Source organism: Protopterus annectens, chromosome 1.part0, assembly GCF_019279795.1.
Source record: "Protopterus annectens isolate FY-2018-M chromosome 1.part0, PAN1.0, whole genome shotgun sequence".
In the NCBI taxonomy this organism is placed as follows: Eukaryota; Metazoa; Chordata; order Ceratodontiformes; family Protopteridae; genus Protopterus; species Protopterus annectens.
Window position 1 is genome coordinate 1,294,393,108 of NC_056725.1, and position 18,157 is coordinate 1,294,411,264.

The following is an 18,157-nucleotide window of genomic DNA, read 5'->3' on the forward strand; positions in this document are numbered from 1 at the left end:
AAAGGTTGGATATATGCACACACACACACACACACACACACACACACACACACACATATACATACATATATATATATATATATATATATATATATATATATATATATATATATATATATATATATATATATATATATATATATATATATATACATATATATATATATATATATATATATATATATATATATATATATATATATATATATATACACCTATAGTTTGCAGACAGCAGGTTGAATGACAGCTACACTCACATCTGTCTGATCAACACTATTTGGTCGATGCAGGCAAATGCTCGGTGTGCAAGATCAACAATCTTCAGATAGGGGAATACTCCCTTTCCCTAGGAATTGTGCGACCTTGGACTTAGTATATATAATAATCAGGGGGTGTGGGGGTGCAGGTTTGCTTGCCCTCTGCAAAAACACTTGTAATTGGTTTATTCCAATTCAGGGTAATCCCTGGAGCATGTGCACAACATGTCAGTGTTTGTTGTGTTGATATTTTAACATTGATATTCAAGGTGTCAATGTAACTGGTCATTTGACCAGCTGTTATATATATAGAAACACTCCATATAAATTGAATGTTCGTAATCTTGAATGTGTTTAACTCAGGCAGAAGTGATCAAAACTAATATGATAGCTTCTGTCAGTGTTACGTCTGTACAAGACTGTGCACAGTGGAGATTGGAGAAATTGCCCTTTTCCACTGTAGAGTGATCTCGGAGTTGGAATATATAATTAGCAGAGGTTGTGGGGGATGCTTTTTCACTGTTTTGGCTTTCAAACTTTTGGACCTGATCATTAGCCATTGAAGATTTGTGTATTCCAATGTTTACAGGTATATAAATACATACGTCAATATATATATGTCTTTATCACCATTACCTAGACGCGTGGCAATTGCTTTTCATGCCTTAGACATTTGATACAATGAAAATGGCACATGATCAGATTCTTTTTTTAGACATGTAGTTAATTTACTAGTACGACACTAACTTTGGACTTCAATTTTAACAACACAAGGTATAGATGCCAAATGCCTTCACAATAACATTTTTTGAATCTGAGTTTCATGTTGGTTATCAAAGTCCAAATGCAAGTATTCTCAAAGCTATGAAACTACTGGAGTAAAACTTTATTAAGAGCACTCAGGAGCTCATTTTACATTTTGTTGATTTATGGCACGTGGACTGCACAAGTATGAATTGACAAAATGTATCCATGAGTGCTAGAGTTAAACCATAAGGACAAATCTTGAGTTGTCTAACAGAACCATAAGTAGATAAGTACTACACATCCTAAGTTACAACTATAATTTATTGGTATCATCCCGTGGCCTGGCATTTGTGATTTTCTTTATTTGTACTGTTAATCCATACACTTTTGTTTGTTTTATGCATACATACTTGTTTTGTTGTGGAGGGATAGTTACTGACGAGCTGCAGTTTCACTTTCAAGTTGAATTATCTGCACAGACATTGTATGGCATCTGTGCCTTTTCAGACATTAGTTTACATTCATTTATTTTTATCTGCAGTAAGTTTTTATGGTGTATTTCAAGCAAGAATGGTTTCTGTGTTAGACTGCAAGATTTTTCCATATTGTAAAGAGTGTTGCATTTTTGTTTTGGTTTCTTGTTTTTTTTTTTTTTTTTCTCCCTACTTTGACTTCAATAAGGCCATTTTCTCTTGGTTTGTGATCTCGGATTAAGAAGTTTGAATGGTGCACTGTGATGTTATTACCAATTAAGTATAATCAGCAGTGTGACACAATAAACAAATGGCTTTCTAAGGAGGCACAGACAAGTAGCTGACAGCCTGTGCTTTTTGCACTAGTTATGCAAAAATTCTATAAGTACTTACTATACTTTTTTCTGCATAGCTAACATGATGGCTCAATTGCAAAGTCTGAGAAAGATGAACTGGGTACTATAAAATGAATGAATGGCTGTGAAGGGAGAAAGATGGTAAAGGAAAGCCTCCTCACTTCTACCATTAGTATGGGTTGTGGGCATGTGTTCTAGAACAACCACTCTATTTCCTGGTGAAGACTAGAGTTGGATGGGTGCATTTGTTTCAAGTGGGGTGGGGCTAAGGGGTTGTGGGGCCATAATATTATTCAGTGAAAAGGGCAACAAGCCCTTCTACCACCCTACTGCAAACCCATCCCCTAGGAACTTGTGGACATGTGCTGGGAATAGTATGCTTAGGGAAAAGCCACTATGGTTGTTGTCTGGATGATAGCCATGCCATGGCTGTGCTCTCACCCCTGAAGAGGTGAAGGAACGGGTACTGGTAACATCAATCATGGCTTGATAGTTTATAAACACAGAGGAGAACAAAAGAAGCACAAACACAATAAAATGTACATTCATTTTTATTGGTAGTATTAGTGGATATGTGTGTGTGTGTGTGTGTGTGTGTGTGTGTGTGTGTGTGTGTGTGTGTGTGTGTGTGTGTGTGTGTGTGTGTGTGTGTGTCTTTTACATCTCTCTCTCTTTCTCTCTCTGTTTGCTTGTAGTGAGGTAATCTTGGCTGGTTATAAGATTATATGAATTATGTGTGTGTAACAGAGCCTCATTTGCCCTAAGATTTATGCCTAAGTAATAGTGTATGCATAATTCTACTTTGACACGTTATCAGCACTTTCTGACATTGCCACATAGTCTTTATTCGGTAACCTTTGTTATTATTTTATAAACATGCTAACAGCTATATTCTGCATCTAGCTTAACAAAGTTTGCTGGAAGTTTTCCAGAAGTAGGAAGAAGGGCTACGTTATTGCTTGCTTGACTTTACATTCAGTCAGACAGTGAACTTTGAATGTAATATGGAGAGAGAGGGAGGGAAATGTTTAATCATCAGTTATGTATGTATGTATTTATTATGGCTAGACCCATTGAAATATTTACTATACTGTTTCAATGTGCATTTTGAGGAGTGTAAAATGTTAGTTTTACTTTGCCATGTAATTTTAAATTATATATATTGGGAAAGAAGTGCAGCTATCTATTTTTTTTAGAGTTTTTTCCCTGTGAAAACTAACTGTGGTCTTGTATTAGCAGAAGGCATAACACAGACACCATAAAAATTCCTTTGTACACATTATTGGCATGTACCCTCTTCACCAAGCCTGTGCCAGTAGGGCAGAAGAATAAAGCCCTGAATACAGCCTAGGGGACCTGACTTCATCTAGCAGCTAGGGGTCATGAAGGTACAGGCAGGGAGGATGAGCATCTTGTGCTGGAGATATAATGGAGCTCATCTGGACTGCACCATAGATCCACTGACAGGTCTATATTACATGATTGAACATTAAGGTGATCGGACACCTAAATGTCGACCTGTAAATGTCGAACACTAAAAACCACAAACGGCCATTTACGCAAATTTTTTCCCTGAGAAAAAATTTGCTTGGCCGTAGAAAACAAAACAAACAAACACTAATCAAGTGGGAGGCTTCGCCCTCACACACCCCGTTGTGGGGGGCTGTGCCTTCCACGCATCCCCTAACTAAACATACCAACTCTAAGATCGCTCTACATTGGGGAAAAGGGCAAATTACCAATGACAGTCAAGCAAATTTTTTCCCAGGGAAAAAAATTGCGTAAATGGCCGTTCACGATTATCAGAGTCCAATATTTATGGGTCTACATTTAGGTCTTCAATCACCTAAATGTTCGATCACATAATATAGACCCCCAAAGACACGGCCCAAATGGAGAGCTGCTCATCAGGCAATGAGTAGCTCGGTTGGCCCAAGCTGCTGATGATAGCTCCTGCTCATGCATGTGTGGTAGCATGCATGCATGGCTTGAGGGAGTGTAGGTAGCTCATGCAATTTAGTAAGTACTTATATCAGCAACAGGTGTCTAGGGTAGACTCACAGATACAAAATATTGTCATTATCAGGGTTCCAACAAAAGCACAAAGCATCTTCATGGATGTCTGGATGATGGTCCCGTAGAGACTGGATGGTCAGCAAACATGGAGGACATAAACAGTACAATAATATTATCTTGCCATTATAATTTTGTGACTGTATTCCTTTTGCTCATTCTCTTTTTAGGATTACTAATATTCTGTTTCAGAGGTCGGATCTTATTCCACAAATGTTGTAAGAAATGTTATCACAATCAGACCCAGATGATAATTGTCTCATCAACATGAAGCACAGTATAACATCCATTTTTATCTAGTGAGCAGAGAAGCTGCATTTTTTTCTTTAAATTGATTATATATCTCTATCTGTCATTGCCAAGTCTGGTTAATGTGAAGTTACAAGCTATTGCTGATGCAAGGGATCACAAATGAAGCAACTAATTTTATTACTTAAATAAAAATGCGTTACGATCTATTAGATAAAAACTATCCATTTTATACTTCAGACTTACATTGTATATCTGGATATAAGATCATGAAAAGTAAAGCCCAACGCAGTGTTGTGGAGGTGGTCTCTGTGCCCGCTAAAAATAAATCCAGCGTTGTAAACATCAAGTTTCTTTCAGTGAAACTTGTATGTGGATCATCTTTAACCTGTAAGCAATCAAATAAACAATATGTAATTAAAATATGAGAACAAATGACATCAGGAATTCACTTCATTACCGTTAACCAATACAATTATTATGAGTATCTTACAAAGGTCAATGAAAAGCCACTAAATTCTAGAATAAGGAAAGTAAAAGTGGTGACTATTTTTCTTCAGGCCTATGACTTTTTTTGAAACTTAAAAATAATTCTTTCTTAAGATTTTTTCCACTAAGTAAGCATTCTCAGAATAATTACTTACCACCTGAGAACTTTTAACAAGGCAGGTCACTAAACTGTCAACTATTCTGCATGCAAAGCATGAAAAACTTGTATATTTAGTTGTGTCTGCCTGTGTAACCAGGATGATCAGAAAAGTATGTTTCTTCAGATTTTAAACTGAAAAAGTTGACAGCAAAACTTAGTATAATAACAACTTGTGAAATGATTTATTTAGAATGTGTTTGAGGGGCAAGTTTAGTCAGAACTTCGATACCTGTGAAGTCTATTTATATTTGATGTTTTATTCAACATGATAACAGGGTAACATTCAGAGACCTGGTCAGCACATTATACTACTAATCCACTAAAAATTCAGGTGCACTGATGCCCACGAGTCACAGACTACTAAGAAAGGGACTCGGCATGCTAGTGCATAGGAATAAAATAAAACATGCAATGATGCTGTCATGTAAATGAACACGAGACAGCTTGGTTACATGCTTATAAGACAATGCATGATTCAGAATAGAGTACATTACACACAAAGATATTAAAAGCATTTCATAATGGTGGCATTACAGCCCCAAGAAGAAACTACTAAGATGAATCTGACAGAATTCACAATCACAAGGATAAGTTTTAGTTGCAGAATCCAAGCTGTTGATCCACATGTGCAAATGACACCCTGAAAGACAAAGAGTAATGATTCCAGCTTTAGTATACATCATTACTGCCTGAATGTTAGCAACCTGACCATTACAAGGTACAGGTGCAAACACTCAACTGACTTTACAGCACAGATATCCAATGCATAAGGTTTAGACTGATAGGAACCTTTCAGTAGCTTAATGAGGACACTGTGGGCACATGGTGTCAGCTAGTGGAATATTCAGTCATGTTCTGGAATGCATGGTTACTGTGCAGAAGAAGTAATCCATTATGTACTGAAGTGTCAGCAACAGGGCACCTCTAGCCCAGAGCTTCAGCCAGTTAGCAGTATTCCCAGCATCACCACTGTCATTTATTTTCATTTTTTTTTTTACATTTATTTACTAAGGAAGTTTGACTGGGTTGAAAACCTCTTTTTCATTGGAGGCCGGGGGGGGATAATCTCCAGAGAAATATAGTATATTCAAACATAAACATGATGAGAATATATCATTTGCAAATATTAAGACAGACAAATAATAATATAAGATACAATGTAAAAAATACATTGCAGAATAAGTAAGGAGTACAACTTCTTGCCTGACATGCTGTGATATTAATATTGCTTTCTAGGATATCTATATTCTTGCAAGTTTTTCTGAGTGTTATTTTGTGCCCAAACACTCCAAGCTTTATCTCCTTCTTTCTCTCTCTGCTTCATGAGTTGCTTTGTTTTTCTGGATTGCCATGGAGCAGGGTTGGCTTTAACTCTTTTAGTTTGATGGGTGATTTAATGAATTAAGGATGCACAGGAAGATTTTATTGAATTCAGTTGAGTTCACACATATAACACTGAATTGAGTTAACACATATAATAATTCCTGTACCTCATCCACATGATGCCACAGCCTGTTATAGCAGGCACACATGCTGTCCAGCAATGTGGAAGTGCTGTGGTATGCAATGCTCATGGACATAGCTTAATGTTTTTGCTGAGAATCCTAGATGCACTTTCACTGTCACCATCTGGCAGGAGTGTAACCTGCAGCATGCTTTCCTGAGTGGAAACATACTATACAGCCACCTGTTTGGATGCTGTACTATACTCACTGCAGACCTGACTGATCACTCTGGTGCAACATCAGAAAATCAGGCAGTACAGACATACAACAGTGCTCACAAGCAAACAAGGAGCACCCTACAACAAGTGCTTCTCCAGCTAAGCATGTACATCTGCTGCATTGATGCCTCTGGTGGTGCACTTCAGTATGTGCCATGTACAGCATGTTCCATCGCTCATCTTGTGTATTCAAATAAGACGATGATGCTTGGGTGTTTATTTAATTTGTTTATTACACACAAACACATCAGGATGGATGACTGAAACAAAAAGCCTAAACAAACTAACTGACTGACCAACTACTACACACATACAAGCTTTTACTTCGGCTGCTCACTCAAATGGCACTCTTGCTTGCATGTGCTCAGTACTTATACTCAAATGCTCATGGACTGGAATGGCTCCTAAAGGTACAACTCACACTCTGATCTACATCCTCCCTCTCTGACTATTCTGTCATGCAAATGAAAATGACAACAGGATGAGCATGCAAATTATACAGACATATACAAACAATAACAATCAAGTTCAGGTTGCTGTGCATCTAGGACTAGGTCTTGAGATACGACGTGACCTTGTATAAATCAGAACTGGGTTTAGCAACAGGGGACAGTCACTGGGGAATGTTCAGCTTCAGGATTTTCAGGGATACTTTCAGTAACAGGAACGGACAATGAAATGTTCTCTGGAACAGAAACATTGGACAAATCACTGAGAATTACAATCTCCATTACAGACAAGATGCTGTAACACTGGGTCAGACACCGGTAGTAAACGTTTCCGAATCTGCCTGAATTCTATCCCTTGTGACTCAATGATGTACAATCTTGGTTCCTCACACAAATGTTTAACGAGTCCTACTTGTCAAATCTTTTTGTTGTCTGAATCCTCAACTATCTCTCCTTCTTTTAATGGCTTCAGATGCTTGCTGGTTTTGTCATAGTAGGACTTTTGGGACAAACGCTTCTTTAGGCCTTGAGCTTTTAATGCTTTGTTGTTTTTAGCACTCAGAATCAACAAATTCTTACTGATTGGTAGTGTGGGTCTTGACATCGGTCTCTGAGCAGGTGAGCCAAATAAATTGTCGAGAGTAATGTTTCTGAGATTAAATAGATTATCAATACTGTCTCTTTTGGATTTCTCCAACAGCCGTTTCACACTTTGAACTGCATGTGCCAAGTCATTAGATTGTGGGTACTCAGGACAACTAGTAACATGAACAAAGTCCCATGTTTCAACAAATCTGACTTGTAAACTGTGGACCATTGTCAAAATGACTTTGTACGGACTACCATGGACAGAAAAATGCCTCTTCAATTATTTCGTAATGACAGCACTATAATTTAGGTTAGGAAGTAGGTCAGTCTCAAACCGATCTGAATAAGAGTCTACTAACACCAAGTAATGTTGACCATTTCATTTGAAAATATCTGTAATTACTGCCGACCAAGGTAGTTCAGGAATCTGGTTTAGCTGAAGTAATTATTTTTCCTGATGCGGTTTAGTACTATTACAAGCAGAGTTCCTTCTCAGTATCTTTTGACATAGAAGGCCAAAATACTAGTCCTCTTGCCCTTCTTTTGGTAGAATCAGTTCTTGGGTGGCTGGGATGCAAGATTTTAATATACTCTTGTTACAAGGATTTTGAAATAATCACTTCTGGACCTTTCATGATGATACCACCTTCCAGCAAAATCGCGTCTCTGTAAGGAAAATACTGTTGCACATCTAGTGGTAAACAAGACTGCTCTGATGGCCATCCTTGACTGATAAAGTGGTTGAGCTTCTGGAGAATTGGATCTGAAGCCATGTGTGTTCTAAGCTCATCAAGAAATGTGGAAGAAAAATTTTTGACTTCCAAGACTTCAAAATCAGATTTATCAGGTTTCTCATTTTCATCTTGTTCAGTGTTTTTTCTGGGCGATCTAGATAAAGTATCATGTAGGTACAGAAGATTGCCTTTTGTGTAAACAAGATTGAAATTATACTTTTGCAATTTTAACATCATGCGTTGTAATCTCACAGGAGCTGTGTGCATTAACTTTTTCAAAATAGTAACCAAAGGTTGATCAGTCTCGATTTGAATAGGTCGGCCATAAATACAATCATGAAGCTTCAAACATGCAAACACAATTGCTAAAAGCTCTTTTTCTATTTGAGCATACTGCATCTCGCTTTCAGTTAGAGTTCTGGATGCACAGGCTACTACTGCCCTCTTGAAGAATGACTCCACCAAGACCAAACTTTGAAACATCACAAAAAAACAGTTGCTGGTTTGTGAACATCATGATATCAACTGGCAATTTTCTGTTTCAGGACATTGAATGCTCTTTTGTGTTGTTCTAACCAGGACCAGGTTACACCCTTTGCATATCAGCTCTCCTAACGATGCTGAAAGCTCACTCAGACCTGGAATGAACTTGCCCAAATAGTTGACCATGCCAAGAAAACATTATAAGGAGGTGACATTGTCTGGAGCTGGCATCTCAAGAACTGCAGTTTGCTTGGAAGGATCTGGTCATAAGGCTGAAATGGTAAATAAATGACTCACATAAGTAACTTCTTGCAGCCTGAATTTACATTTCTGAGGATTCAGTTTAAGATTCACTTCACGAGCATGTTCCAGGAACTTCCTGAGATTTCTGTCATGTTCGACTTCACCACTGCCTCCTACAAGAATATAATCTACTATTATAGTACAGGGATAGCCAGAAAAAAATTGTTCCATAGCAAGTTGGAAGACTTCACTGGCAGAATTTATCCCATATGGCATTCTCAAAAATCTATGCCTTCCAAATGGTGTACTGAAAGTGGTTAGCCATAAAGATTTTCGATCAAGAAAATGTGCCAAAATGAACTTTTTCATCTAAGAAAAAATGGTGGCATTTGGCATAAGGGCAGTAACTTCTTCAACTATATGCATTGGATGATGAGGTTGTTTTAGTGCTTTGTTCAAATCTCTTGGATCAATACATATTCTAATATCTTCTGAGCTTTTCTTATATGCTACCACCATGGAGGATATCCATTCACTTGGTTCTTCTACTGGACAAATTACTCCTAGGCACACCATTCTGTCTAGCTTAGCTATGACTCTGCCCTGCAGGGCTACTGGAACTTTCCATGCTGGTCTGAGTGCCTTGTGGTCTAACTTCATGGACTACACAACTGAGAGTTTGCCTAGTGGACTTCTTTATTAAATGAAAGCAGTCCCATTCTCAAACTGTCCTTGACACCTAATAATGATTGCATGTGTCTCTTTACTACATAAAATTGCAAGTCATACCTGCTCCCAGCAGAATAACATGAACACACTTACTCAGCCTTTGGTCTGAATTTCTTCACCACCATAAGTAACAAGCTTCGCATACTTTGCCAGATCAATTTTCTCACCAGCTTTTACTTTGGCAAACATATCTGCTGACATAACACTGCACTTTGAACCAGTATCAACCTTGAGCTCTACAGGTCTCCCATTAATTAGAACATACAAAACACTTCGTTCTTTTCCCACAAATCTATTGATTTACAAAGCCTTTTGAAATGATTCCACTTTTTACATGTGTGGCTGGCACTGCTAACCAAAAGCTAAGCATTTCTCTCACTTGGGCTCATGGCTACCTCCACAATTATTTAACTATGAGGCTTGTCATAGGTTTTGCTGAATCACTCCACTGCTTTACTGAGTGTGCTTTGGGTTTTACTGTAGCTGCTCGAGGTTTTGCTGAAGCAAGCACACCCTTAGGCCTGCATCTTTTAACCTCGTGCTGCATACTATTAACATTAGCTCTGGAAGGCACTGCAAGTATGCTTTTCTCATTTGTAAGCATATTCGTGTACTTTTCTGTGAGCTCATATATCTGACAAATCTCTATGGAATTCTTTAAAGTTAAATCACTGTCTAGGAGCAAAATCTTTCTCAATGCTTCATCTTTAATGCCACACACAAACCTGTCTTATCAACTCATATCTCAAATCACCAAATCTGCATGTTTTTGCCTTATTTCTCAAGTCAGTTATATATGCTGCAAACGTTTCACTATGCTTTTGATCTCTTATGTAAAATGTGTGCCTTTACAGTCTGATATTCGTTTGGGAGTTGCACATTTCTCTAAATTTACGTTTTAAGCACTCAAGGTCTTCCTGCAATTCAGTCAGTACCACAATATGGTGGCCTTCCTCCTCCCTGGCATACACAGCAGGTGCATACACAAATGAATGCTCCCTTTCAACGGCTTCTGATCCAGCTAGATTAGGCAGAATAAATGATTTTGTATGTGTATCTTTATCAGAAAAAGCAGCCTGCATGAAAATATTGTACTCTTGCTCAAACAGTCTCCAGTATTACTATCAAACACAAGTGGAGCAGGTCTGTGAAATCCATCTGCCTTGCCAACAAATTGCCCTTAATACAGTATGGACTTGTCTCTTGTAATTATGTCAAACATGTACATTAGATACTTGTAAAATATTCAACTGCATAATAATCTTTTTGAAATAACTGTATTCTGTGGAATAACTGTACTGTAATACTGCACACACACTTGCCAACACTTTGCACACTCCAGATACTTCAAATAGCTTTAGTTAATATGAAAAGGAAACACACAGAAAAAATATGGTAGTTTTCCCTTTTTTATATATTTTATGTGATTTGGAAGTTATTTTAAGCATTTTTGTAAGCATTGTGAGTAATTTTATCAATATGTCATAGTTTCAGACATTTAATTTAATTAGAAATTAATTTTGAATGTTTTGAATGCTTTGTTTTACATTTGTTGAGCAAAAAACATTTAAGTGGGTTTTAGTACCCGGAATTACCTTTCTGACCTGTTTGCAAGTCATTTGAGCTTCGGATGACTCGCTTCTGTATATTCCTCCAACTGTAACTGGGTGCCTTATGGTTTTGAAAAAGTTTCACTTTGGATCTCATTCTGACACCATGTCGCTCGTCTTGTGTATTTAAATTTAAATAAGATGATTAGGCTTAGGTGTTCGTTTAAGTTGTTTATTACACATAAGCACATTAGGATGGATGATTGGAACTTAAAACCTAAATGAACTAACTGACTGACTGCTACACACACACATGCTTTCACCATAAAGTACAGTTGTGTACCTACCATAAATGTAGATGTTCAAGTGTATTCACTGTTGCAGTCATTACTTTTGGGATATCCTGCTGGCAGGTGACCCGCGGTCAGCCAGAATTCCAAAGTCTAGGTCCGGCGTCGATTGCTGTCACCTCTTCCCTGACGTCAGTGCGCCAGGGGTATAAAAGAAGCAGCCGACGCCATTTTCTTCAGTTTTTCTTGCCCCAGATGTCAGGTGCCCCCAAAATAGGCTAAAAATATAATGCCAATAATTATGCATGCAGTAAAATAAACATTTCCTTCATCTACAAGCAAATACACCACATAGGTTGTATAAGATAGAGAAGTAAATGTAAGTCCCAGCAACGAAAAGGGGGATGGAGGGAGGGTAACCTGGACTGCAACAGTGAATACACTCAAACATCTACATTTATGGTAGGTACACAACTGTACTATGTTCATCGTGTTTCACTGTTGCAGTTCATTACTCTTGGGTTGAATCCCAAATCTAAGGCTGGGTGGCTGGGTCTAAAGAGGATTAGGAGAGGCTATAAGGCCTTGCAAAACTGCAGTGGCGAAGCCTGCTCTGGATTTAGAGTAGAGAGGTAAATGGTAGTGCTTTGTAAAAGTGTGCACTGAACTCCAAGTTGCAGCCTCTAAAATGTCTTTGGTTGGTACTCCTCTGAGAAAGGCTGCTGAAGTGGCTGCTGCCCTGGTAGAATGAGTTCTAATGGCTTTGGGCACTGATTTGCCATGTTGTGAGTAGCAGTAACGAATGCAGTGGCCTATCCATTTTGAAATAGTCTGTTTTGAGATAGGCTTTCCTTGAGATCCTGCAGCAAATGCCACTAAAAGTTGCTCAATTTTTCTGAAAGCTTTAGTTCTGTCCAACTAGAAGCGTAGTTGTCTGTGTATGTCCAAGGAATGCAAAAGTCTTTCACCCTTATTCTGTGGGTTTGGATAAAAGGTAGGCAAATGAATAGTTTGGTTGAGGGCCACACTGGACACTACCTTAGGCATAAATGTAGGGTTCATTCTTAGAGAAACCCTGTCTGGGTGGAAAATGATGAAAGGTTCCACAGCCATGAGTGCCTGTAACTCTGAAATGCATCTTGCAGAGGTTATTGCTAGGAGCAGAGCTGTTTTCCAAGATAACAACTTTATATCAGCTGTATTGGCTGGCTGAAAAGGTGGTAGAGTGAGTTTTTCCAAGATATAATTGAGTTCCCATGCAGGTACTGGGGCTCTCCTTGGAGGTCTTATGTTTTTGGCCCCTCTGAGGTACTGTCTTATCAATGGATGGGAAAAAATAGGAGGTTCTGTATTGTAATGAGCTGAAATGGCTGAGGCATGAATTTTAATTTATGAAAAGGATAGGCCTTTGTTCATCATCTCAGTTAGGTATTATAAAATCTGAGGAATATTTGGTACACGTGTCAAGTCCTTGTGCCTGGTTCCAAGCACAGAATATTTTCCATTTGTCTGCATAAGATTTTCTGGTACTGGGCCTTCTGGCCTCCAAAATAACATCCATCACTGCTTTAGAAAGAGGTGTGTTTTGAAAGGTTACATTATCCGCCATGCTGCCAGATTTAGGGTCCTGAGTTGGCTGTGCAGAATCTGACTGTTTTGCTGGGTCACTAAGTGAGGAATAAGAGGAAGTGTCCAGGCTGGGCCTTGAGACAAGTGTTTTAGGATTGGGTACCAGTGCTGGTGTGGCCAGTCTGGGGCAATCAGGATCATTTTTGGCTTCTCGTCTGACCTTTAGGAGTACCTTGGAGAGTACAGGCAGAGGAGGAAAGGCATATACTGTTACTTTTCCAGCTGAATGACAGAGCATCCACTTTCCATGCTTGCTTGTGATAAGTCCTTGTGCAGAATTTTTGTAGTTGATAGTTGTGAGGGGAGGTTCGCTGGGTCAGTAAGTGAGGAATAAGAGGCAGTGTCCAGGCTAGGCCTTGAGACAAGTGTTTTAGGATTGGGTACCAGTGCTGGTGTGGCCAGTCTGGGGCAATCAGGATAATTTTTGTCTTCTCTTGCCTGACCTTTAGGAGTACCTTGGGGAGTAGAGGCAGAGGAGGAAAGGCATATACTGTTAGACTTTTCCAGCTGAATGACAGAGCATCCACTTTCCATGCTTGCTTGTGATAAGTCCTTGTGCAGAATTTTTGTAGTTGATAGTTGTGAGGGGAGGCAAATAGATGTATGTCTGGGCATCCCCATTTCTTTATTATCATGCTGAAGACTAGTGGATCCAATTTTCATTTGTGGGGATCCGTAAGGTTTCTGCTTAGTTCGTCTGCCAGAGTATTGTTCCTTCCTGGCAGGAATTGTGCTTGCAGGTGAACTTGATAAGTCAATGCTGTGTTCCATAAAGTCATGTCTGCAGAGGGGGTAGGAATGTGTGCCTCCCTGCTTGTTTATGTACCACATGACTGTAGTATTGGCCTTCCTTATCAGTAGTTGGCCTGGATGGAGTAAATCCTTGAAAGCTGTCAGGGCATCCTGAACAGCTAGCATCTCTTTTTGATTGGTATGTAGATGCACTTGGCTTGTGGGCTATGTGCCATGAATACATTTTCCTGTCATGTGTGCTCCCCAGGCATAGTCTGATGCATCTGTTGTTATTGACTGCCTGACTGTGGGTAGAGTGAAAGGCTGTCCCTTGTTGAGGTGACAGGCATGAGCCCACCATCGAAACTCCTGTTGCAGGCAAGGAATGAGGGTAATTAATGCTTCCAGGCTTTGACAGTGTTGAGTCCAGACACTTTGTAGGTACCATTGAAGTTTCCTCATATGCAGTCTGGTATATGGAATTAGTAGTATGCAGGATGCCATGAAGCCCAAAGCCTGCAGAATTTTTCTTGAAGATAACTGGGTCTTTGTTGCCAACATTTTGAAGTAGTTAGTTGTCTTTGTTTTTCTGGCGTGAGATAAGCCATCTGGGCAGTTGTATTTAAGCTTGCACTCAGGAATATTATCTCTTGAGAGGGTACTAGTTTTGATTTCTTTTCGTTTACTGTGTACCCTAGGCAAATTAATAATCTTTTTATGAACGACAGATACTTTAGTAGAGTATCCTTGTTCTCTGCTTGTATAAGGCAGTCGTCCAAGTAGGGATACATTTGAATTCCTCTTTGTCTGCAAAATGCAATTACTAGTGCCAGGCATTTTGTGAAGACCCTTGGCACAGTAGATAAGCCAAAGGGCATTGCAGAGAATTGGTAGTGGTTTGAGCCAGCTATGAATCTGAGGTATCTTCTGCAAGATTGTCTGATTGGTATATGCAGGTATGCCTCTTTTAGGTCTAAAGTTACAAATCAAGCGTTCTTGCCCAGCATGGGCAGAAGCTGCTGCAGAGTTAACATTTTGAATTTTGGTACGTCCAGAAAAGTGTTTAGAACAGACAGGTCCAGAACTGGTCTCCAGGTTTTGTCCTTTCTGGGGACTGAGAAAAGTCTTGTGTAAAATCCTTGTCCCTGCTCTTGTCGTGGTACTTGCTGAATGGCCTTCATTTGCATAAGGCTCAAAACTTGCTTTTGTGCCTCTGCCCATTGATTGAGTGGCAGGTCTGGCATACCTTTTGCCTTTGGCAGGGTGTGAAAGTGGAACCTGTAGCCCTGGGACACTATATTCACTACCCATTTGTCCTGGGTGATCATGTGCCAATTTTGAGAGAAAAGTGTTAGCTTTCCCCCTAATGGGGCTGCAAGAAGATAAGTGCTTGGTGCTGGCAGAGGCAAGTCATTGTGACTGTTTTCTGTATGGCTGAGCTTTGTCTTCTCCAGTTTTGGAGGTAGAAGCACCCCATTGTTTAGGCCTGTATGAGCCCTGGGTCTGGGACCTGCCTCTGGGACGTCTGTATCTGCCTTTTTGTGGCCTGTCCGACATTGGAAAGGACCAATTTTTTGTAGGCCAGTTCCTGCTAAATTTTGGTGGCTGCACCTATAAGAAATCCTTTACTGTTTGCATAGATTTCACTTTGTCCTCCATTTTCTTCAAAATCTCCTCTGTTTTAACACCAAATAAAGTATCATGCTGTAATGGAGCATCTAATAATTGCTTTAACATGATCAGGCAGATTTTGTTCCTTTAACCAAGCGTGGCTCCTAATAACGGAACCCATAACTGCGGCCCTGCAGGAGGCCTCCAGAGAGTCAAAACCACATTGCAATGTATGCTTTCCCACTTGTTCAGTTGCATGCGATAAATCCTGTATTTCCTTATTTTCTGTACAATCAGAATTAGTCAACATTTTCTGTTTTAACAGTGACATTAAGTATTGCTGATATTTAATCATATGACATTGACAATTGAAAGCCCTTACAGCCAAAGCAGCAGAAGTGTAAACCTTTTTTCCCCATCTGTCCAGGGCCCTTGAGTCTCTGTCAGAAGGGACAGGGTTTTTAGCATTAGTGGCCTTAACCCCTTTGGGACCCTGAGAAATAGTTTCTGGGTCAGCAGTAGGGTTTGTATAAAGAAATTTATGTGTATCAGGAACCCTGTAATATCTGTCTGGTTTAACAGGAGCTGGAGGTACAGAATCTGGAGAAAGGCCAGACTCTGAAAATACATCATCTACAATGTCTAGCACAGGGGGAATAGCAAGAGGCCTGTGCTGAGGAAGTAAAAGAAAATCTCTGAGCCTTTTCTTTGATTCTGAGTAATCCTGGCTCTCCCAGTGGAAGTGTTCCCTCATGGAATGCAGGGTTTCCCCAAAAGAAAAATCCTCAGGAGGGGAGGCTGAAGAAATGGATTCTTCAGCATCAGAATCCTCATAGGGAGGAAGAGAATATTCATGTACAGAAGAGGAATCAGAGGAAATGGAAACCTGATCTGAAGAGTCATAGTCTGTCTTTTGCCTAGGCCTTTTGGCAGAAGGGGGATGGGAACCCCTGATCAAGGTAATAAGGTCTTCGGCCATTTTGAGCATCTGTTTTTTAGGCATGGAAGTCTGTTGTGAAGAATGCTGTACTTGTTTCTTTGTCTTTAAAGCTGCTGTAGTCTTTGCTTTAGAAGCTGAGGTAGGCTTTACATATAACTGTGTAGGTCTGAATACTCCCTCAGTAGCCGATGCCTGCTCAGCGGCTCCAGACCCATCTGAGGGAAGAATTTCTGAGTGTCCAATACCTTGAGTATCCAGAGGCCTAGCTGGCTCCAAGTGGGACACGTCACCGGCCTGTGCCTCTGAGGTAGCGGGTGTCAGGGGCTGTGAAAGCACCTCACTGAGAACCGGCGACTGGCTTAGCAGAAGCCTCGTCGTCGGTTTTGGATCTCGGATGCCTGTCTTTCTCTTTTTCCTTGCGTTTTTTTAGAAATTCCAGTCGTCGGCTGTTCCGACGGCATTATGTAATTGAAATTTTGGCCAAAGTAATAAACAAAATCAAAGCGGAGCTTCGTTGAATCTAGCACAAAACCAACAACTAGCAACGTTATGATCAGGGCCTAGGCAAGGAATACAGTAAGAATGATAATCCTTATGAGGTATTTGCTTCCCACAAGAAATACAATTGTTAACTTTTTCTGACATTGGTCTGGAGCAAGAAAAAAGTTTCCCCAACGGGGGTACTTAGCTTTATTGAAGACTTCGGATCTGAAATTTGTCTGTGAAAATCTCAGGAGTCGGCCGACCAGCACTTGCAAACTGCTTTTGCTTCGGGCACCGCGCGGCAATTAAGACTAAAGAAAATGACATTGGCTGCATCTTTTATACCCCTGGTGCACTGACGTCAGGGAAGAGGCAACAGCAACTGACGCCGGACCTAGACTTTGGAATTCTGGCCGACCGCGGGTCGCCTGCCAGCAGGATAACCCAAGAGTAATGACTGCAACAGTGAAACATGATGAACATCTGCTCACTCAAAATGGCACTCTTGCTTGCACATGCTAAGTACTTATATGCATGTGCCCATGGACTGGAATGGCTCTTAAAGCTACAACACACACTCTGATCTACATGTACCATAGCTGTGGCATGTTGCATGCCTCATAAAAAATAATGACACTGTGCCTCTGTCTCTGTCATGTGGTATGTAACTGCATGATGTGTATAGCCACTAATGCAGGTGATATTGCAGATGTATCCTTGCCAATGTCTGTAAGGCATTAACTGCTTGAGGGTGGTGGTCTGCCATGTGTCTTGAAGATCTTCTCTGCAGTGAATCATTACTGAGGTGCATTGTTTTCACATCTGAGGCTGTCAGCATGGACCATCATCCAATGCAAGCAGGGATTCTACCTGTGATTCCATGACTGGTGGCCAGCTCATGGTCTTTGTAATTATCCAGCATACCTGGATATTATACTGCTTGGGGTCAGTAGCTGACACTACTATGTGGACTAAACAATAATGAGGCATACTCAGTGAGTCCATGTCCCTAGCATCAATGGCTAATAGCTGTCCCTGTACCCAGCTAAGGGAGTTATTGATAAAATGTATTTCATGGTCATGGCATGCCTACATATATCTAGTTACAGCACATTGAAGATGTTCTTGTGAATTGTTCATTGATTTTATCACAAAGTGCCCATAAAATC

General features: G+C 39.9%; 1 protein-coding gene across 1 annotated transcript in view; it reads right to left on the reverse strand.

Annotated features, from left to right (window-relative positions):
* Positions 1-18,157, reverse strand: part of LOC122797693 (cytochrome P450 2D15-like) — an 807,038-nt gene that overhangs the window by 330,280 nt on the left and 458,601 nt on the right. Inside the window, exon 6 of the mRNA XM_044066231.1 lies at positions 4,402-4,543. Within this exon, the coding sequence (XP_043922166.1) occupies positions 4,402-4,543 (142 nt within the window). The remainder of the gene's footprint in view (positions 1-4,401; positions 4,544-18,157) is intronic.